Source organism: Solanum verrucosum, unplaced genomic scaffold (assembly GCF_900185275.1).
Source record: "Solanum verrucosum unplaced genomic scaffold, falcon-dt-bn FXZP01000228.1, whole genome shotgun sequence".
NCBI classification, from domain to species: domain Eukaryota; kingdom Viridiplantae; phylum Streptophyta; class Magnoliopsida; order Solanales; family Solanaceae; genus Solanum; species Solanum verrucosum.
Window position 1 is genome coordinate 884,780 of NW_026020210.1, and position 20,884 is coordinate 905,663.

General features: G+C 31.8%; 4 protein-coding genes across 4 annotated transcripts in view; 3 read left to right on the forward strand and 1 right to left on the reverse strand.

Moving 5' to 3' along the window:
- Positions 1-20,884, forward strand: part of LOC125830388 (ATP-dependent Clp protease ATP-binding subunit ClpA homolog CD4B, chloroplastic) — a 569,404-nt gene that overhangs the window by 475,463 nt on the left and 73,057 nt on the right. The gene's annotated exons all lie outside the window — the stretch shown is intronic.
- LOC125830462 (protein NEOXANTHIN-DEFICIENT 1) lies at positions 32-3,854 on the forward strand. Its single transcript, XM_049509660.1, has 10 exons — positions 32-181; positions 306-389; positions 465-528; positions 717-763; positions 1,736-1,790; positions 2,024-2,062; positions 2,399-2,567; positions 3,091-3,154; positions 3,247-3,303; positions 3,467-3,854. Exons 1-10 carry the CDS (start codon positions 114-116, stop codon positions 3,708-3,710), a joined length of 891 nt encoding a protein of 296 aa, XP_049365617.1. The 5' UTR covers positions 32-113; the 3' UTR covers positions 3,711-3,854.
- Positions 4,153-6,738, reverse strand: LOC125830420 (non-structural maintenance of chromosomes element 4 homolog A-like). Its single transcript, XM_049509613.1, has 7 exons — positions 6,628-6,738; positions 6,443-6,523; positions 5,497-5,752; positions 5,292-5,382; positions 4,773-4,983; positions 4,572-4,663; positions 4,153-4,449 (listed from the first exon to the last, which is right to left on the reverse strand). The coding sequence occupies exons 1-7, from the start codon at positions 6,731-6,733 to the stop codon at positions 4,153-4,155; spliced, it is 1,134 nt and encodes a 377-aa protein (XP_049365570.1). The 5' UTR covers positions 6,734-6,738.
- Positions 14,228-14,896, forward strand: LOC125830328 (uncharacterized). The gene has a single exon (XM_049509522.1). The coding sequence runs from the start codon at positions 14,228-14,230 to the stop codon at positions 14,894-14,896; it is 669 nt and encodes a 222-aa protein (XP_049365479.1).

Consider the following 20,884-nt stretch of genomic DNA (forward strand, 5'->3'; position numbering starts at 1 on the left):
CTGCCTTACCTCATCTTCTTCTAAATAACTTCAAGTATTAGCTTTTCTTTTCTTTGGTTTCTTCATCCTAATTGCAAGGCATATGCTATTATTTAATTGCTATTTTGGAGTTGATGGAAGTGAAAGACACGAATTGTACTTCATTGGGCTATGGAAAACCTCCATGGATTTTTAAAGGCAGGCAAGTGTTGTATCCAATTATCTTACAAATTGTTAGTCTTTTTTTTTTTTTTTGACAAAGGTAACAGTTCTTACAAATTGTTAGTCTTGTGAATATAAATCAGCCATTAATTTTAATGTTGCAGTGCTTTATATCAGCTTCATCTTGTCAAAGCAGAGAACGCTAGAGCTTTCATTCCTAAAGAGTGCAAACTAGTTGAGGCATTTGGGTATCCATTTTTAAATTTTTGTAGGTTTTGTTTGGAATACCAATTTGTGTTTGATTTGTACTACTTTACTTGCAGATATACTCTTGGTGGGTTTTTTCTTGCTAGCTATGATGATAGTCCTGCTGGAATTTTCGATGAGGTTTCGTGTTGTGTATTATAGTTTTGTTTAGTAGACCAAGTGATTTGTTTGGTATTATTTAAGTTGAATTATTTCATTCTATATTGCAAGGCTGGCTGCTTTAATTTGTACAGGATTGTGATAGATTTGATTAAAGAATTCTGCTTTTTAGTTTAGTTAATAGTATTATTCTAATGCAAGCTGTTCAGCTTGTGGTGATTGCAGGATTAGTGTGGAATCCACCTACATCTTGTGCGTAAGTGTTTTACTTTCCTCTGCTTAGTACTAGTTATATACATTATGAAATAATTTTGGAATTTCTGCTTCTTGTGAAAACTGAGTATGGCCCCAACAAAATCAATCTGGACTCGTCGTTCAGATTCAATTTGACTTCTTTAGTGTTCCTTTTATTGCTTTCTTTCGTGTCCTGAAATTTAACATCCTTCTCGGGTATGTTTGGTATGAAGGTAAATGTTTTCTTGGAAAACAAATGTTTTTCTTAGTTCTTACTTAGTTTCTAGTGTTTGGTAAAGAAGCAAGAAAATACTATGCCAAGAGCATTTATATGTTATCTAGCAAAATATTATGGAGGCGGGATGGGATGGGGAGTGGGGTTTGAGAATGGCGGGGGTGGGATGGTCAAGGGGTGTGGGTTGGGGAGCAAACAATAACTTGGAATGCCACTTATGCAACTTGTTTTCCCAACTTCCATATGGGGAGTCATTTTCCTCCATTCCAAACACATTTCTCTTGTGTCTACTTTTTTTCCTTCTCTGGTGGTTTAGAAGGGGGAGTTTCATTGAAGCTCCGCATAGTAACTGGTTGATACTACAAATTTAGCTGTCACGAGTAAATCATTGAGCAATAGGAAAAAATGGGGATAATCCACGTAAACCTTATTCCAAACATTTTATTATCCTATAAATAATTTAGTTCCTTTTATCTCGGAAGACAAAATTGAAAATCAATAACTAGGGACAAATATTCAGAAGGATATAGTTGTATCATTACCAGGGTGTGGCATGAGATGAATCTCACCACCCTTAATTAACTAGAGGTCTCGTGTTCAAGCCTTGGAAATAGAGACTTTTAGTAGGGAGTGCTTTCCCACTTTGTTGACCTTATGGTGTGCTAATCTAGATTAGTTACGGCAGTTTGTTTCAGATACTGAATGGTTAAACCAAAAACTATTTGTGTATGCTAACAAACATATTTTTGTCAATAATAGATGGGCTGCCAGGGTGCTGGTGGGCAGTGATGAGGCATGCCTTCATGGACGGAAGGTAGGTAGAGATTACTTTCTGATATACATCTGTACTCCCAACCTCTGTGTTAATTAGAACGACTTCTTTTAATCATTTGATTAAAACAGTAATTTCCAGCATGAAGGCTTGAAAACCAATAAAGATAGGCACTCACTATATGTTCTTACTAAGAATCTAGTTTGCATCACTAATTTGATTTTTGTATATTGCATGGTTTTGACATAATCTTAATCATATCTCCTGTGTAACAGGTTGTAGGTCTTCCAAGCCAAGTTGCCAGGTTTTCAAAGGTACATATGAGTTGGTGGATTGGATCTTCTGTTGTTGAACATTTGAGTTGTAATTTTGTATATCAAGCATCATGCAGTTTAATTCTCCTGGTCAAGCTTTCGCAAAATGCTTTCAAATTACCTTATTCTTCTTAAACAAATACTCTTTTCTGCCATGTTGGCTATGAATTTCCTTTTTCCACAAGCTATGCACATGGTTTTTACTATGTTCTTTCTAAAGGTATACTGAAGGTAGCTGAAAATGTAGTTCTCGCCAATGTTTATCCAATTACTCGGCTGATGTTTAAAAAAGTGATATATTCTGAGCTACAACTCACTTTGTTGACCTGCATGCAGAAAATTACAGCACTTCCACAGACACCGGAAAGTAAATCAAGCAGTTTTCTAAGAAGGATTGGCTTGAGGACATCTTCTTCTAACTATAAGAATCACATGGACGTAGAAGTGACTGAAATAAAGAAACAGACAGCAATGAGTATCTGCAACATCAATGTTAATGCCACTGGTAAATAAGATGACACTGCATTATCTCTTGATAGACTAAATTCATAATCCAATGTTGTTTGTCTGCAACTTCCGTTGTAGAAATAGTTGTCAAGTCTGATTCAGGACATGGTCTAACTGGTCAAATAGGTAGTTCCTTTATTCAATAGAATAAGCAATCAATTCCTCCGTTCTTGCATTGTAGCCTAATATGCTCTTCTGCATATCCTAACCAAGGGAGGGAGTGTTTGCAAAATCTTGCAGTTTACATGTTTGACCAGTAGCAGGTTATTTGGAAACTTCATCTCGAATATCATACCCATTTTAATATTTGGTGTATTACGTCTCAATATCTTAGTGTGGAATCAACTCCTCGGTTCTTGCATTGTAGCCTAATATGCCAAACCCAAATATGCTAACCAAGGGAAGGGGTATTGGCAAAATCTTGCAGTTTGAGTGTTTGACCAGTAGCAGGTTATTTGGAAACTTCTCGCAAATATCATACTCATTTTTTAGATGTTACAATGTCCATTGGGAATTGGCAGCTTCTCAGCAGGATTCTAAGGGATGGATGGGTCCACTTATCAAAATGTCACTACCAAACTTCAGGTAATTGTTTCTATCTTGGTCCTTACTCCTTAGGGTGTTTACCTTTGAAGTAAATTTGGACTCGTAACTAGCAGTTCTGCTTTAAATTTCAGTGGACGGACGAAGTACAATTCTAATCTCCTCAAGTACTCTTGCCAGATTGAGTGCAGGTCTGTGCTTCTTAGCCCGACCTATTCATTGCCATATATCTCTCTGCTAATATTCCATAGGTCACTTGAGCAAGTGGAACTGAAGCATCTTCTTGGCCACTAATTGACATTAGAACTCGCTGTTAGGGCTAGTGATTTGTGGTTTTCTACTTTGCATATGTAGGGTAAGAGCAGTGCAACCAGCAAAAGTTTCGGGACCATCTGCGTTGGATGCAGACAAGGAAAATTCATCTGAAGATCAAAGCTCAAATGTGGAATCAGTAAGCAGAGTGCCCAGAGGGACCAAGAGAAATTTCAGCATATCTGTGATGCTGTCCAAGCCCATTTTGGCTTTAGAATTCAATCATCTGAAAATGAGAGTTGAAGCTCCTACTACAGTTACCGCGTGTTCACATGATACTACTTGACTAGTCATTGATATCTTTTACATGCCTTAATAAGATTGTTTATCTTCTAATTTATGTATGTTCATTTATAAAATAAATTACTTTTGTTCATTCAATTGTTGTCACTATCAGAAAACTTGGTCATTTTCACCTTGTACAATGACAATCACTTATACAAGAGGCATATTTTGATCTTGTTCTTGCACTCTATTTGCTATACAAGATAAAATGTTAAGGAGGTAAAGCAGAATTGCCTCAAAGCATTAATAATAAACTTAATATAGTAAATGTATGGAAAGTCTCAGATCCAGTAGCTTTACACATTCAAAAAAGGCAAGCAGAAATTGATCCTAAGTCAGTACGAAGGCATAAAGTTTCTTATGTACACCAAAAATAGCCTAATTGGAATATACAATCATGTTCACAACCAGTGGAGAGTTGAAGGTTAACTTATAGCTACGTCTCATAGCAGCTTCCTCTTCAGGCTGCCATTGTCAATGCTGGCATCACCAATTTCAGGGGAGTTATCAGCTTCTGAAGCTTTGCTTAATACCTTGCCTCGGTTCCTTGACAATTTCTTGACCCAAGTGATAGTTAACATTCGTTGAGAATCATCCATCGCAACTGGTTTATTAGCTTCAGTAAAGACTGGATTCACCAATATGTCTCTGTTTGGTTTATTAGCTTCAGTAAAGACTGGATTCATCGATATGTCCCTGCTTGGCATCAGCTCTTCTTCTGGTACTGCATTCTTCATCAGCTGTGTGCACAATGATCATTTGGTTATAATGTTAGACCAAGAAGCAAAAGTAATATGTGATCATATGGATTGCTCGTGTAACAAAGAAACAATCTGGACTCTTGCACATAGTATCTCCCTACCTCCCAATCAGCAAAATCCAATCTGAAGACAAAGTGGCTGTATTTAACTTCACCAGACTTAACTAAATTGGCATCAGGACCATTCCTTGGAGCTGAGAAAGGAAGAACATTAGAAAGGAAAAAACAAACTACAGAAAGAAAGACTAGGACATACATAAATTGCACTGCACAGTAAATGAAAGATTTAGAAAGGTATCTTACAAAGAAAGTGAGATCCATTTACATCGACATCTATGACAACCCGTCCATCTTTCACTAGAAAAGAAAGCGCAAATAAATTCTCAATGCTTTGTGCAAAGGATTTTCTGTTCATTATGAGATTCTCAAGCTTAACTCTCTTCTTATTCCTTCGGATTTGAAACATAGTTGATATGTTGCTGTCTGTATCTGTTTTCTCCTCCGTAACATCAAGCTGTGATACAAGACAGAATACATCATTGTGTCATGTTGGAAAGACGTAGTCTCAAGCAGATACTCTGAATTTAACTCAAGCAGCCATTTATGCTTCTAGTAAATAAACAACTACGGCACCTCAATTCCAAACAACCATAGCAAATTCTCTTACTCTGTGTCCAAGACGATACTTTGAATCCAAATTGGACGCAAAGTAAGGGAATTTGATATACACACTCGTGCATCAGTATTCAAAACACACAACTCTTACATGTACATTTTTACAACAGTAACTGCATAGTACACAAAATATGAGAAAGACTATACCTCTTTAGGTTGAGTATGCAAGTAAACCTTTGTGCGTGGTTTACGTGTAGTATACTTACGTTGCTTAACTTCACAGTTCATGGGTCCAATCCTTCAGGATAAAGCAACAAAGAAAGCACATAAAAATGCAAGAACAAGTCCCCCATACACTAACTAAATAGTGAGCATTATGCATCAAGAAAAGGGTTGCCAAAACAAAACTTACATTGTGTGGCAACCTCTTCCATTCCTAAAAATTGGTGAAAGAGCAAGCCCAAGTTTCTTCCAGCCTACTGTATTTTCATTTGGAGAGAGCCCGTTTTCATGTTTTGCACTTCGTGGCCCGAAGGCTTCGAGCAAAGAGGAAATGAATATATAAGGTGTAACATCATCAGCAGAATGTGATCTAACTGAAGCCACCAAAGTTCTGGTGAGATCAAACAATGCCTCTGCATCAGCAACTTGCTCTCTTGGCTTTTTGACTAGCAATCAAACACAATGATAAATAAAGTTAATATTTTTTTTATCACTAGTTAGTATGTAAGCAAAATTTCATTAAGAATGTTCAATTCTACCTTATAGAGTTGGAAAATGTACAAACTCTAGCTTTAGGACTTTAAAGCTTTTTCAAGGATGCGACATTAAACAAGATAGTAGTACCAAACAATTCTCCCAAATCCCAATGTTACAACAATCTACCGCAAGAAAGTAAAATACTTCTTTACTTCCACAAGGTAGGGGTATGGTCAACATACACTCTACCCTCCTCAAGGGAGCCTTTGTAAAAAAATTCTAATATATATAGAGAGAAAATTATACAAAATATATAAATCAAAAATTATTTTTCATACATATATATTAAATTTTGAACACCATATGCAAAATCTTGAACACCACTGCCCATATCTCACTTGTGAGATTTTTCTGAGTATGTTGTTGTAATAAAAGTAAGATAATAACTTCTTCAAGAAAGCCCATAATTTCATCAAGAATGTAACTTTACTCAAAACTTAAGTGTATCTCTTTCTTGTTCTTAGCACCATATGCGAAATCTTGTAAATATTCAACATAAAAATTTAAACTTTTAACATCTAAATACCATCATACTCAAGATTAAAGATCAAGAAACCCATCCATAGTCACACCATAATAATAATTGAAAAAAAAAATACCTTCATTATGAGAGTTTTCAATTTCATTCATAATTTCCTTGAACTTCTCCGAATCAACACTCCCAATATCATCTTTCCCCTCTGTATAATACATCAAGAAACAAACAAAAAACATTTTTTTAACAAAATAAGAAAAAAAAAACACAAAGGCCAATAAAAAAAGAGATTTTTCCCCCAAAAATTACCAGAAATACTGTTTTGTATAGTAGAGTATTTGCAACGAACTACTCTTGCTTGAGATATTGGTTGCTCAGTAAAACCGTTCAACTCCTCTTGAGTACTCTCAGCCATTTTTTTATAAAAAAAATATTTATTTTTTACTAAGTAGATGACGATGAATAAAATTGTGTCTTCTTTTTAAAGGGAAAACAAGAAGTTTATTTTGGGTACAATTACGTAAAATGGGGGGAGGATTTCCCGCTTGTTTGAATGTTTTACCACTAAGGTAAATTTTGTGGAAATTTACCGATCCTTTTATTTTAGGTTTTGGTTTTTCTTTTACTTTTTTTGGGTAGGAGATTTATCCCTTACCAATTATAAAAGTTAGAAAAATTATTTTATTAGACATATTTCACTACCATAAATATTATTATTACTTATACTTTCAAAATATTATGTATCTCACCACTAATTAAGAGTTTCATACGTATCTTACACGTATTTTTGCTACTAGATACACAAAAAGAGGGAGAGAGGCGAGCAAGATTCATATATATCTAGATACATGTGAATCACACTATATATATATATATGTGTGTGTGTGTGTTGTCACTTTCTTTGAGCAATATTCTATTTTTCAAAGAGAAGAATGACCAAAAGTAGACCTGACCTGAACAAGTACATCCGACCTTTCGTCTTGATTATGAATCAAGAAAGACGGGATCTAAAGGCACACAATTCTGTGTGTGTATCTAGTGTGATTCACATGTATCTGAGATATCAGATACATAGGAGAGCGGCGAGCGAGATTCGTGTATATCCAGATACATGTGAATCACACCAGATACATGTGTGTGTGTATATATATATATACACACACACATGTATCTGGTGTGATTCACATGTATCTGGAATACCAAATACATGGCAGAACGACAAGCAAGATGGGAGAGAGGCGAGGGAGGCGAGCGAGATTTGATATGTATCTCAAATACATATGAATCCATTTAGATACAATGTATCTAGAACAAATTACATCTAAATTTGACTTCATGTATCCAAGATACATGTATCTGGAGGCACCAAAATCATGTGAGATATGTAATATTGCAAACTAGACTGTATCTAAGTAACTAGCTCCTAAGTTAGTGGAATTTATGTAAGTTCCCCATAAAAGTGCTAATCTATTATGGGGAACTTACATGTTTGTCCTTTATTGTTATATTAATAAATTAATATTTTGTTCTTGTTAAGAATTTATTAATTCAAACTTTTCACATAAAATATTAAATATCATAAGATTAAATGACATACTGGTATATTTTTTATATATTTTTTCGAATTTAGAAGTTTCAAAATATTCTTTACATTCCTAAATTTGTGTAAAATTATAATAGAAAAATTAATACTTACAATAATTTCTATTTTTATTAACGAAGAAATCTCGAGAAAATTTAATAATTCCTCTAATGTCCTATTAATAATAATGATTGAAATTATTTATGATCATTATTAAAGTTTCTACACAATTGAGATAAAAATTGAATTTGTATACAAATAAAAATATTTTTAAACCAACAAAATAATTATGTGCACTATTAGAGAGTACCTTCCAGTGTTATAATTATCCTACAATTGTGAAAAAGCTAAAATCGTTAGTCAATTGTTAGTTGTTTCATAATTTTGTTAAATGGCCTAATATTTTTCACCTTTTGTTTAATAATTCCTAATTACTTAAATAGTAATTTCTAAGTAATCAAATGACGTATCATGTATTTCACTTTTGACAAAATAATTTCCCATTCTTTGAAACCTTGTAATAGAAGAAATCTCCTTTGTACCATTTTATTTTTAGAATCTCTGTACATTCTATAGATTTATAGATTCCAAAAGTTAAAGAGAGTTCATTTATTTTAAGTACTATATCAACATAGTTTATGTAAATAAATTCAAGTTCCTAAATTTTAGTTACATTATGTGTAATTAATTTCCAAGAGTATTTTGTAGAAATATAATTTCACAAAAATAGGTAGTTCCACAAAATAGGCTTAACTGATTTATGAATTTTTTTTATTCCATTTTGAACGTTTTTTTGTTTGGTTTCAATTAAAATTATCCTTAATATTTAAAGTCAACTTATTAACAAATAATTTGTAAGAGTTATTAACAACTTAATATGTAAAACCTGAAATTATACAGAAAATCAAAGTTAGTAATCGACAAAAAAGTATGAAATGCTTATTGTTATATAATCATTAATTAAAAAAACGTAATAAATACAAATAAAAGTAATTCAAAAATAAAAAAGGAAACAAAAGTTCAATAATTACTTTATAAAAATATTTATATTGAATTAGGATTCTATTCTTTTTTCAGGTGACTTCCAATTCTTTTTTTAAAGCAACAAAAACTTTACGTACTCAAATGATTTCATATATACTCAAATCACTTGTCATTTTTTGTTTTTTTTTTTCTTATTTTAAATATAGTTAGATTATAATTTTTATTTTCTTAATTATAGGTTTTAGAATATTATGTAGAAAATATCAACTTCATGAATTTAGTCTCTTAAATACTTTACTATGTACTTTCCAATTGTTTGAATATAACTATATTCATATCCAAAATATGGTCATATCATTAATAAGCTGAAATACTGAATAACTTGAAAATCAACGATATCATTATACTTGTTACATTTTTATCTTTTGAAATGTGATATGTGAGAAGTTAAGTGATTTATATATAATTATAGTTTCACACTGTATAAATGCTACATTTTCATTTTTACAAAATAAAAATAATTATAAATTTACTAAATAAAGACGAAAAATGATATTAACTATTAAAATATTTAAATTTTGACGCAATTAATTAAAATAATCGTAATTATTTATTTTGTAATTATTTATTTTTTATTTAGTTTAAGATAAGTACTGATAAAATATAAGGTTATCAACACAAATCTCATTGATTATAAGACTAGATAGTAGTGGATGGGTAATGTAGAGTTATGAAACTGTTTTTATATGGAACTGTTTTTTTTTTTTAAAGTTTTATATAAATATATAAGGTTATTTCAAACTAATAATAATTAAAATTAGATTAAAATATATAATTATGCATACGCAAAGGTTTTGTTTCACGCAATTTAAAAAAAAATATTGAGTTTTTTAAAACAGATAAGTAACAACAATAGGTTGTATGTTTCAAACATACATTTACAATATTTAATTTAATGCAATCAAAATACTTTAAATATTGAGATCTTTTTTAATAATAAGTTTTTTTATATATATTTTTTATTGTTAATTGTAAAGATTTTGTTTAGTATCAACTTAAAATTGTGCAATATAAATCTTGTATATTTGATTAAAAAAAAAGTAATTTTTATGCATATTTTACGAAAATTCTATTATATAAAAGTAGGCTCTAAAACTGAATTTTAATGTATAAGAAAAGCTAAGTTCATGTTGAGTAGTAAAAATATTTTACCGGAAGTAGTATAGTTTGAAAAGACATCGATATTAATAAAATGGTAAATATAATAAAAAAATTGTGTTGAATAATTGTCTTGAATTCAACCTCCTAACCCATAATCAAACTGTGATGAGTGTGATCCATAATCATGCAAAATCATAAAATATATTTTTTAAAAATATATAAAATTTAAAATAATTTACCTAACTAATTTATATATATATTGCTGATTCTAAGATGAAAATGTTGTCTATAAAAATCATTTTTTTTTTATTACAATATAGATATTTTTTTGAGTATGTATGTGCATGAAAAAAAGGAAAAAATAGTAATCCAAACTAAATCAACCTTTAATGAATTAAGTTATAATGAACTCTCACAACAATTATTCTTTAATGCAACTCATTAGTTAACTTAAAAGCAACATAAGAAATCAATCACCATTCATGTTTGTTCCCTGTTTCTTTTTAATAATTGCAATATGTATTGTTGAGATTCATGTATAGTGGAAAACTCTTGCAATAGGTATGTATTGTTGAGATTCATGTATAGTGGAAAACTCTTGCAATAGGATAAATCATTTTTTTCTGGATTTTCCATTGAATTTTTGCTAATGGAGTGAGTCTCTATAAAAATGACATTAATAGTTTTGTCAGTTTAAATTTTTTTAACTGAAGCGGTTGACAAACATGTCTATTAGGATGTTTTTATTTATTTATTTATTTTTTATTTACCAGAGTCATACAAAAAACTATATCTAGAATGGGTAGATATCTCCCCGAAAATGATAAGTTTACAGGAAGAAAATATATTCTTCGAAGGAATATCTTTAATGTATTTCTTTATTGAATTCTCTATTCCTTGGAATATGAAATGGTCGATTGAAGTTAATACTACTTTAGAAGGATTTCCTTGTTTACAAAGGACCTTTTATACTAAGTTCTGGAGTAAACTACTTCAGAAAAATCCTGAAGGCAAGATACATGGCCAAGAAATTATTGATTCAATCAATTTTAAGATTAGCAAGTATTATGATACTGCTACTATGGAACCCCAAGTCATAGAAGATTTAAGTCCATTTAAAAAGATTACAAGAAAACTTCAAATGAAGAAAGGACTCATCTCCGAGTTGGAAGCTATTGCCTTATACATGAAGGAGGTAAAGAAAGATTTAATGAGAAATCTTGACAATTACATAAAAGACGATATTTCTATGGCCTCAGCAAGCCATACTAATGAAGAAGATGATACATGTGTTGCTGGCGAAGGACAAGACGTTGATGAAGAGATAGATATTGAAACTATTCTCGGGAATTATCAATAACAAATAGAAGAATCTTCTAGTACAAGCACCGCTGGCAAAGGAAAAGAAGAAGGATAATATTCGGTCATTTGGTCACATGTCATAAGAGGCCAAAAAATTTAAAGATACTTTTATAAAGTATGGATAGCCGAAAGTAATGTCGGCCAACTAAGAATAAAGTAGGTCATGTGAAGACCTTAAGGGTTTGTCGGCCTTATCGTATCTCTATTGGCCAATGTAAAGATTGTGGGCCACTTCTTTTATTCGTTTTTGATTTCTAGACCTCTATATAAGAGGATGTGTGTTTTAGTAAAGAGACAGGTTTTAGAACCCCTCTCTCTCTCTCTCTAAAAATACTCTATTTGTAATATTTCTTTAAGCATTTGAATAAAAGTTGGAATTTGGTTGGCTAGAGACGTCGTCTAAAGGTATTAATTTTATTCTTAATCTTATTAATCTTCTCTGTGTATTGAGCCCCATGATGGGCTAAACTGTTTGTGTTGAGCTGTAGCATACTAGGTTACTATAATAAATGGTGTAAGTTACAATCATGAATATGGTTTAAGAATTCAGATTAAGGTCATACATAGATTATCCCGGTATGATTATGAAAGATCGATGAATTGATCCGTTGGATTACCCGTTGGATTACCCATGTGGTGGGAGAACCCGGATAGTAAGGATTTTCATATACTATAGCCAGGCTGAATTTATGTTAGTAAAGGTTCCTCACAGTCTGAATGTACGATCCACGTTTGTTATGGTATCAGAGCCATGAACTTATAGTAACTATATATGTTACTGCTCAACATAGTTTTTAAAAATATGAATATCATAAAGAAGAAGTCTACTGTTAAAAACAGTAGAAAAGAAGAATATGATAAACCTCAACATCTAGATCTACTTAATAAGTGGACTATTCCGAAAATATCACCTAGGATCATATATCAGATGAGTACTTTTGAGAAACTTGGTTTCAAGCAAGTGGTTAAAACCACATAGGAGACTATCACTATTGATAGCGATAATCAAACTTTTAGATTTTTATCTGAAAATGATTTAGCCCCTTATAGGGATATTTATCGTTTTATGCATATTGGTTTAGTACATGTAGCTTTTAAGTCCCTTACTTTACGTGGTTTACCGAAAAGTTTTATAGCAGCTTTACGTGACGGTAGAAATCATAATTGGAAGAAGTCTCTTATAGGGACAATTCAAACTAGTCTAGCATATGGACCAGTTTATTTTAATGCTTATCCTAACCTGCAGATTTCCTTGCAGGATGAGAACTCATTAAGTTCTCTTTTGTTAAAATGTTAAACTTCATGGTTATGATTATATGCCTGGCACTGAAGTTGTTTGTATCTGTTATAGAATTTATTATAAACTTTTGCATACTTTAAATCATATGTGTAAAATCATTGATTTCAAAAATTAAACTATTTTAATAGAAACTAATTTTGATAAATTCAAAGTTGTTACTAGAAGACCTATTAAGTGGGAAGAAATTGATTTTCCACAAGAATGGGTTATTGAGAATGCTACTCAACCACGTAATAATATTAATACGGATGTTTCGGAAATTGAACAGTTAAATGATGGAACTGTTAAAATTAGATTTTCCGAACCAACTAATAGGTTTATTGAAATCGTAGCATGTCTTCTAGAATGACTAGATCCAATTCGTCTTATATTTCCCCTATTGATTATATTGTTCAGATCCCTTCCAGAGCTTCTACTTCTCAAATTAGGGAAAATTATAGATGTGATAATATAAAAATTGATAATGATAATATTGTAAGACCTGTCCCCAGGCCTAGCTCAGACTTAGATATAACTGAATCTGAAATGAAGTTTCCAGATGGACTAACAACTTAATATTTGTTTTATGATGTTTGACAATCAGTTTGATTTTAGTCCGGGATCACCGGCAAGAGCAAGAATCGCTAAAGACTTTCAGCGAAAAAAATGGAAGCTTTTTAGAAAATGATTCTTCAAAAACTTTAATAAAGAAGAACAATATGGTTTTCAAGAGGAATTTGATAACGATATTATAAATTCAGGAATAAATAAATTAGTTGCTTTTCTTCCTTGGTTTATGTGTAAACATGTTCATAACTATGTTTCTATGCTAGAGAAAGATTTCACTCTAAGCAATGGAGAAATTACGAAATCAGTTTTTCCTCCACATCAGTCTTTTCAATTCAATAAAAATGATAGGATTGTAAATTTTAATGCTTTTTCAAAATTGTTTGAAAATGATACTGCTTTAGTGACTACTAGTCATGTTAATGCTATTATCAAACAAAATAATTATGCAAATATTTATATGAGCATTTTAGGTGAGCATATTGTCTCTTTGCATGATAAAATGGATAAAATTATTACTCTATTACCTACTAAGGTAAAAGGTAAAGAAAAAGTTGCTCATAGTAGCTTACAACCTCCGCCTGAAATTGATAATTTCAAGCTTAAAGATTATTTAGATCTTGAGAATTTTTTAGAAAAGAAATTCAAGTGAAGCCTAGCCTATTAATGCAGAGAATTTCTTACAAGGAGAATCTAGTAAGAATATAGAATTTTCTGATGAGGTTAATAAAATCTCAGAAAGATATGCGAGAAAGCCAGTCCAAAGGATGTACTACTATCCTAGACCCACTCCTTAAGATGTTCTGCTAGAGGAACATGAACATATTATAACTAATAGTTATAATGGAAAGGAAATTTTTGAATGGAACATTGATGGTTATACTGATAGACAGATTTATACAACTGTCCATCATATGCTTATGTAAAGTACTATCTGTAAAACCAATAAGAATAGTGATAAGACTATTGTAGATATGATAACTGCAGATTTTACTGGCCAATTGAAAGGTTGGTGGGATAATTATCTCAATCAGGAGCAAAGAGATAAAGTTCTACAAGTAGTTAAATTAGAAGGAGAGCAATATACTCAGAATGCAGTTTATACACTGGTTCTAAATATTATTGAACATTTTTCAGGAAGATGGTCAGAAAATAGCGAGACCATTAGAAACTTGCTTCAAAACCTTAGATGTAAAACTCTTACATCATTTAGGTATTATAAGGATGTGTTTTTATGCAGAGTAATGGAATTGCCAGAGTGTAATAGCACTCATTGGAAATCCAAATTTATAGATGGATTACCAACTCTCTTTGCTGAAAGGGTTAGAAAAGCCATCAGAGGAGAAAATCACAGTATAAATTATGATGAGTATACCTATAGAAAGCTTATAGGTGCTTGTGTCCAAGTAGAATTAGCATTGTGCAATGAGATTAAGTTGAATCAACAGATTAAGCGACATCGCTTAAATGAAAGAAAACAACTAGGAGAGTTTTGCGAACAATTCACATTTGATATTCCCAAACAAAAATCTAAAGATAAGGAATATACTCCTAAGAAGAAAAAATCTTCCAAGAAATATTATGAGAAATGGAAGAAAAAGAGGATTGAAAAAAAGCTTAGAAGAGCTGAAGAAGGAAAATGAGACTCTTCTAAGAGAAAGATGAAGTATCGTCAGAATTATAATAGATCAGATACTTGCCACAAATATGGAAGATTTGGTCACTATGCCAAGAATTGTCGAGTCAAGGAAAAAATTAAAAGCCTTGATATAGGAGATGATATTAAGGATTCTTTTTATAAGATCATGCTTAATTCTGATTCAGAAAAATCAGGATCAGAAAGCAGTAATGAAGGATCCTCAGCTAGTGAAGATCTCAAAGCCCTTCAACAAGAAGATTATGCAACTTCTGAGGATGAGTGTTCACCTTGCCAACAAGGAATGACATGTGAAAAGGAAGATGATGAAGTTGATCTTTATAAGATCTATGACCAATTTAAAGAATTGAGTCTTAATGTGATTGATAATGACAAAGTATTGGAGCTTTTACAAAATATTAAAGATTCGAAAATAAGAGCTCAAATTATTGATAAAATCAGTAATAATCCTCCTAGTAAGGAAAAGGATCATATTCCTGAAGAAATTCCTACTAAAGAAGGTTCATATACCATGACAGAAGTTAAAAATCTTTTGCTCGAAAGGAGAAAGATGATAAGTTCTCCCACTACGATTAATGACCTAAAGGAAGAGGTTAAGATCCTCAAGGAGGACATCATTCGGTTGAAAGAAAAGAATGTGGTAATAGAAGTGAGACTTGACGCCATTCAAACTCGCCAAGATTTGGAAAATGTATCTGAATCTTCCTCTTCTCTTGAAGGAGAAAATAATAGTCTTGATTTTATGAAAAACCTTTACTTAAAAAATGATAAAACATATTTCTTATATAGTCTTAAAGCTTTTACTTCTCAAAAGTTTTATACAAAAATCACTCTTCTTATAGATTATAATTATAAAAAAGAGTTTATAGCTCTTATTGATAGTGCGGCTGATTTAAATTGTATTCATGAAGGACTTATACCTTCAAGATATTTTCATAAAACTACACATAGTCTTCGATTTGCTAATGGTAGCAAAATGAATATTGAATTTAAATTACCCAAAGCTTTTATTTGCAAAGGAAAAAGTTGTGTTCCACAAAGCTTTGTTTTAGTAAAAAACATCACCAATCAAATTATTTTGGGTGTCCCTTTCATAAATGATATTTTTCCTCGTACTTATTGGGATAATAACAAAATTGTGGGTACTTGGAATAACAAACCTTTTATACTTGAGTTTGTTACAAAACCTTTTTCTAGAATGATAAATAATCTAATTGAAAAATTAATTTCGAAAAATAATCAGGTCAACTTTTTAAAACAAGAAATTATTAGCATTGAAGTTGATCATACTTTACAAAATCCTAAATTACAGAAAAAGATTGCTATCCGAGCAAATCAATTCTCTCTTGATATATGTGGAGATCATTCTAATGCTTTCTAGAGCAAGAAAAAGCATGGTGTTAATCTTCCATATGATGATGATTTTGATGAGAATAATATTCCTACCAAGGCCAGACTTTGTTAGATGAACTCAGAATATTTGGAGTTATGTAAAAAGGAAATTAGTTCTTTACTACAAAAAGGCTTAATAAAGCAATCAAAATCACCTTGGTCATGTACAACATTTTATGTTAATAAACATGCAGAGCAAGAAAGAGGAGCTCCCAGATTGGTAATAAACTATAAACCGCTTAATAAAGCGTTACGTTGGATCAGGTATCCCATTCCTAATAAAAAGATTTACTAGATGGAGTATATGATGCTATCATATTTTCTAAATTTGATCTAAAATCAGGTTATTGGCAGATTCAGATAGCAGAGTCAAATAGATTTAAAACTGCTTTTAATGTGCCAATGGGGCAATTCGAATGGAATGTCATGCCATTTGGATTAAAAAATGCTCCATCTGAATTTCAGAAAATTATGAATGATATCTTTATGCCTTATAGTAATTTTATAATAGTTTATATAGATGATATCTTAGTGTTTTCCAAAAATGTGGAAACTCATTTTAAACACCTTGAATTATTTAAGAAAATTATTATGCAAAATGGATTGGTTTTATCACAACCTAAAATGGCTTTGTTTAAAACAAATGTCAGATTCCTTGGTCATAATATCGAAAGAGGTAATATTAGTCCTATTAATAGGAGTATTGAATTTGCTTCTATATTTTCTGATATTATTACTAATAAGACTCAGCTGCAGAGATTTCTTGGAAGTCTTAATTATGTTGCTCCTTTTATTAAGGATTTAGCAAAAGATACAACTATCTTATATGACAGATTAAAAAATAATCCTAAAGCTTGGTCAGGTGATCATTCTAAAGCGGTCAAAAGGATTAAATAGAAGGTTAAAAACCTCCCTTGTTTGACCTTAGACAATCCAAATTGGGCAAAAATAGTAGAGACTGATGCTTTAGACATAGGATATGGTGGAGTATTGACCCAGTTTTGTCCTGATAATAAGCGTCATTACATTGTACAATTTTATTCGGGTAAATGGAACGATGCCCAGAAGAATTATGCTACTATAGCTAAAGAAATCTTGGCTATAGTAAAATGTGTTCTTAAGTTCCAAGGCGATCTTTATAACCAAAAGTTTTTAATAAAAACTGATTGCCAAACGGCTAGGTTTATGTTTAATAAAGACTGTAAACATGATGTTTCCAAACAAATGTTTGTTAGATGGCAAACTCTTTTATCACCTTTTGATTTTGAAATACAATATAAGAAGGGTGAAGATAATAGTCTTCCTGTTTTTCTCACTAGAGAATATTTGAATTAATAGAATTTAATTTCTTCTTTTCAGGATGAGACCAGTAAGGTCCCCTCCCTCCAGAAGAGGAAGAAGAGGTCATATCCTTGCTCAACAAGGCAACAAAACACTGACAACATTTAATAGTAATGTTTCAGCTGCTTCATCAAGTGGAACTAGTGGTATTGATATAAACCACCTGATGTATAAAGAGTTTATAAACTTTATGAAGTCCAAAAAAGAGCCGGATAATAATCAACATACTCTTCAATTCTGATTGATGATGAGAACAAAGAGGTATTTGATATGAATGACAAAAAAAAAGTTATACTTCTTTTAGAAGAAAATGATCTCAAATGGAGAAATGAGCCATGGCAAATAATGGCTAGGTATTTGGATACAATATCATATACTACTGCAGTATACAAATACAGAATGCACTATGAGATAATACTCTCATCTACAGGGTGTGAGTTTCAGCATTTATATCCTGCTAATACGAAGAAAGTTTATAACTTTTCCAAATTTATTATAAAAAAGATATTAGCACCCGAAGAATGGGGTATGAGCACATTAAAGGAATTAGATTATATCCATCCGCAACAAAAAATTGCAGTCAAATACAATTACTGGGATTATATTGATGGATTTAATAAAGTCCTTTTATATGAGAATGCCAATAAAAAACATTCATTGTATGTATTTGACAGACATATCCTTAATTGGTTTCGCAAATGGTGGACTTTATAAGGTCCCTCGGTAAAAATCTTACCAGAGTCATACAAAAAACTATATCTAGAATAGGTAGATATCTCCCCGAAAATGATAAGTTTACAGGAAGAACATATATTCTTCGAAGGAATATCTTTAATGTACTTCTTTACTGAATTCTCTATTCCTTGGATTATGAAATGGTCGATTGAAGTTAATACTACTTCAGAAGGATTTCCTTGTTTACAAAGGACCTTTTATACTAAGTTCTGGAGTAAACTACTTTAGAAAAATCCTGAAGGTAAGATACATGGCCAAGAAATTATTGATTCAATCAATGTTAAGATTAGCAAGTATTATGATACTGTTACTATGGAACTTCAAGTCATAGAAGATTTAAGTCCATTTAAAAAGATTACAAGAAAACTTCAAATGAAGAAAGGACTCATCTCCAAGTCGGAAGCTATAGCCTTATACATGGAGGAGGTAAAGAAATATTTAATGAGAAATCTTGACATTGACATAAAAGATGATATTTCTATGGCCACAACAAGCCATACTAATGAAGAATATGATACATGTGCTACTGGCGAAGGACAAGACGTTGATGAAGAGATAGATATTGAAACTATTCTCGGGAATTATCAACAACAAATAGAAGAATATTCTAGTACAAGCACCGCTGGCAAAGGAAAAGGAAAAGCATAATATTCGGTCATTTGGTCACATGTCATAAGAGGCCAAAAAATTTAAAGATACTTTTATAAAGTATGGATAGCTGAAAGTAATGTCTGCCAACTACGAATAAAGTAGGCCATATGAAGACCTTAAGGGATTGTCGGCCTTATCGTATCTCTATTGGCAAATGTATAGATTGTAGACCACTTATTTTATTCGTTTTTGATTTCTAGACCTCTATATAAGAGGATGTGTGCTTTAGCAAAGAGGTAGGTTTTAGAACCCCCCTCCCCCCCTCTCTCTAAAAATACTCTCTTTGTAATATGTCTTAAAGCATTTGAATAAAAGTTGGAATTTGGTTGGCTAGAGAAGTCGTCTAAAGGTATTAATTTTATTCTTAATCTTATTAATCTTCTCTGTGTATTGAGCCCCATGATGGGCTAAACTGTTTGTGTTGAGCTGTAGCATACTAGGTTACTATAATAAATGGTGTAGGTTACAATCATGAATATGGTTTAAGCATTCAAATTAAGGTCATACATAGATTATCCCAATATAGTTATGAAAGATCGATGAATTGATCCGTTGGATTACCCATGTGGTGGGAGAACCCGGACAGTAAAGATTTTCATATACTATAGCCATGCTGAATTTATGTTAGTAAAGGTTCCTCACAGTCTAAATGTACGATCCGTGTTTGTTATGGTATCAGAGTCATGAACTTATAGTAACTATAGATGTTACTGTTGATACGCTCAAATTACACCTCCTTACAGAAGCATAAACGATCGTTATCAAGTAAAGAACCCAACTTGTAGATTGGGATCGATCCCGCGAGGAAAATGGTTTAGACTTTACTTTTAACCAACAATTATATTCAATTAGTCAAATTATTTCCAGAAACAGGTAATAAAAAGGGGGGTTGTGTTTGTGTGAAACAAATAGTAAGATCTTAATAAGTAATCAATAATCAAACTCAACTTTGGTTGTTATCAAGATAAGAGAAATAACTAGGGTATACGTGTTCCCCACAATCTCATAACGCAGTAATCCTAGTAATAGCAATCATTTTCTAGTGTATTACATGCAAAGTGATAAGTTAGGTATCTCTAAATCCTTGGTCCGGCATCTAGAGAATTTCACCCCGCACCTTGGTCCGGCTACGTGTGTATAATTTACTAACCCTTACCTTTACCTCATATTAGACATCATAATCGATGTTTGGCTTAGTTATTACTTCGCACCAATCGACACTAGCCTATTAGACAGTATCACACTAAATCTATATTGATAATTCTTTTCTTGTTAATTACCTCCTTGGTCCGGCAAGTAGTAACAAGGCGAGTTCTAACGTTGGCCACCGTTAAAAAGACTTCTAAACGAAAGAATTATCAATGCATGCAAAATACTAGTCAAGAATTGCTTATTTACTATTCATACTTTGTTAATCGATCATGGTTCCCACAACCCTAGTTGTGGATTTAGTTACTCATATTGGCAAGAACACAATTCATAATTGTAGATGAAGAAATCATGAACTTACGTAGAGAGAATAATAAACCCAGAAATTTTACTTGAATTGCAAAGCCAAAATCTTCAAAATGAACTTGGGAAATCAATAATTGCTAGAGTTGCAAAATAATCTCCAAAGTTACAAAGCAAAAATAGAATAATAGTGTCTAACCATCAAAAACGAGGTTTACATGTCCTATTTATAGAAAACAAATCCTAAATAAAAAAGGAAACAAATTAAGGAAAGTTTTGTTCAGGTACGCGTCTTCAATTCACGAGACCGACTTACGGACCGTCGATGGATCTACGGTCCGTAAGTCCCTTCCGTCACTCGGGACTTAGAAAATATTTACGCATCCAAAAATTAGTTTTCTCT

Excerpts from the sequence above, each read along its gene's own strand:
- LOC125830420 (XM_049509613.1), bottom strand. The coding sequence starts at position 6,733 with ATGGCTGAGAGTACTCAAGAGGAGTTGAACGGTTTTACTGAGCAACCA. Across the intron at positions 4,984-5,291 it reads TGCATACTCAACCTAAAGAG|CTTGATGTTACGGAGGAGAA; the intron begins GTATAGTCTTTC and ends CTTGTATCACAG. Across the intron at positions 4,450-4,571 it reads TGGATTTTGCTGATTGGGAG|CTGATGAAGAATGCAGTACC; the intron begins GTAGGGAGATAC and ends TTGTGCACACAG.
- LOC125830462 (XM_049509660.1), top strand. The coding sequence starts at position 114 with ATGGAAGTGAAAGACACGAATTGTACTTCATTGGGCTATGGAAAACCT. Across the intron at positions 182-305 it reads CCATGGATTTTTAAAGGCAG|TGCTTTATATCAGCTTCATC; the intron begins GCAAGTGTTGTA and ends TTAATGTTGCAG. Across the intron at positions 2,568-3,090 it reads CATCAATGTTAATGCCACTG|CTTCTCAGCAGGATTCTAAG; the intron begins GTAAATAAGATG and ends GGGAATTGGCAG.
- LOC125830328 (XM_049509522.1), top strand. The coding sequence starts at position 14,228 with ATGATAACTGCAGATTTTACTGGCCAATTGAAAGGTTGGTGGGATAAT.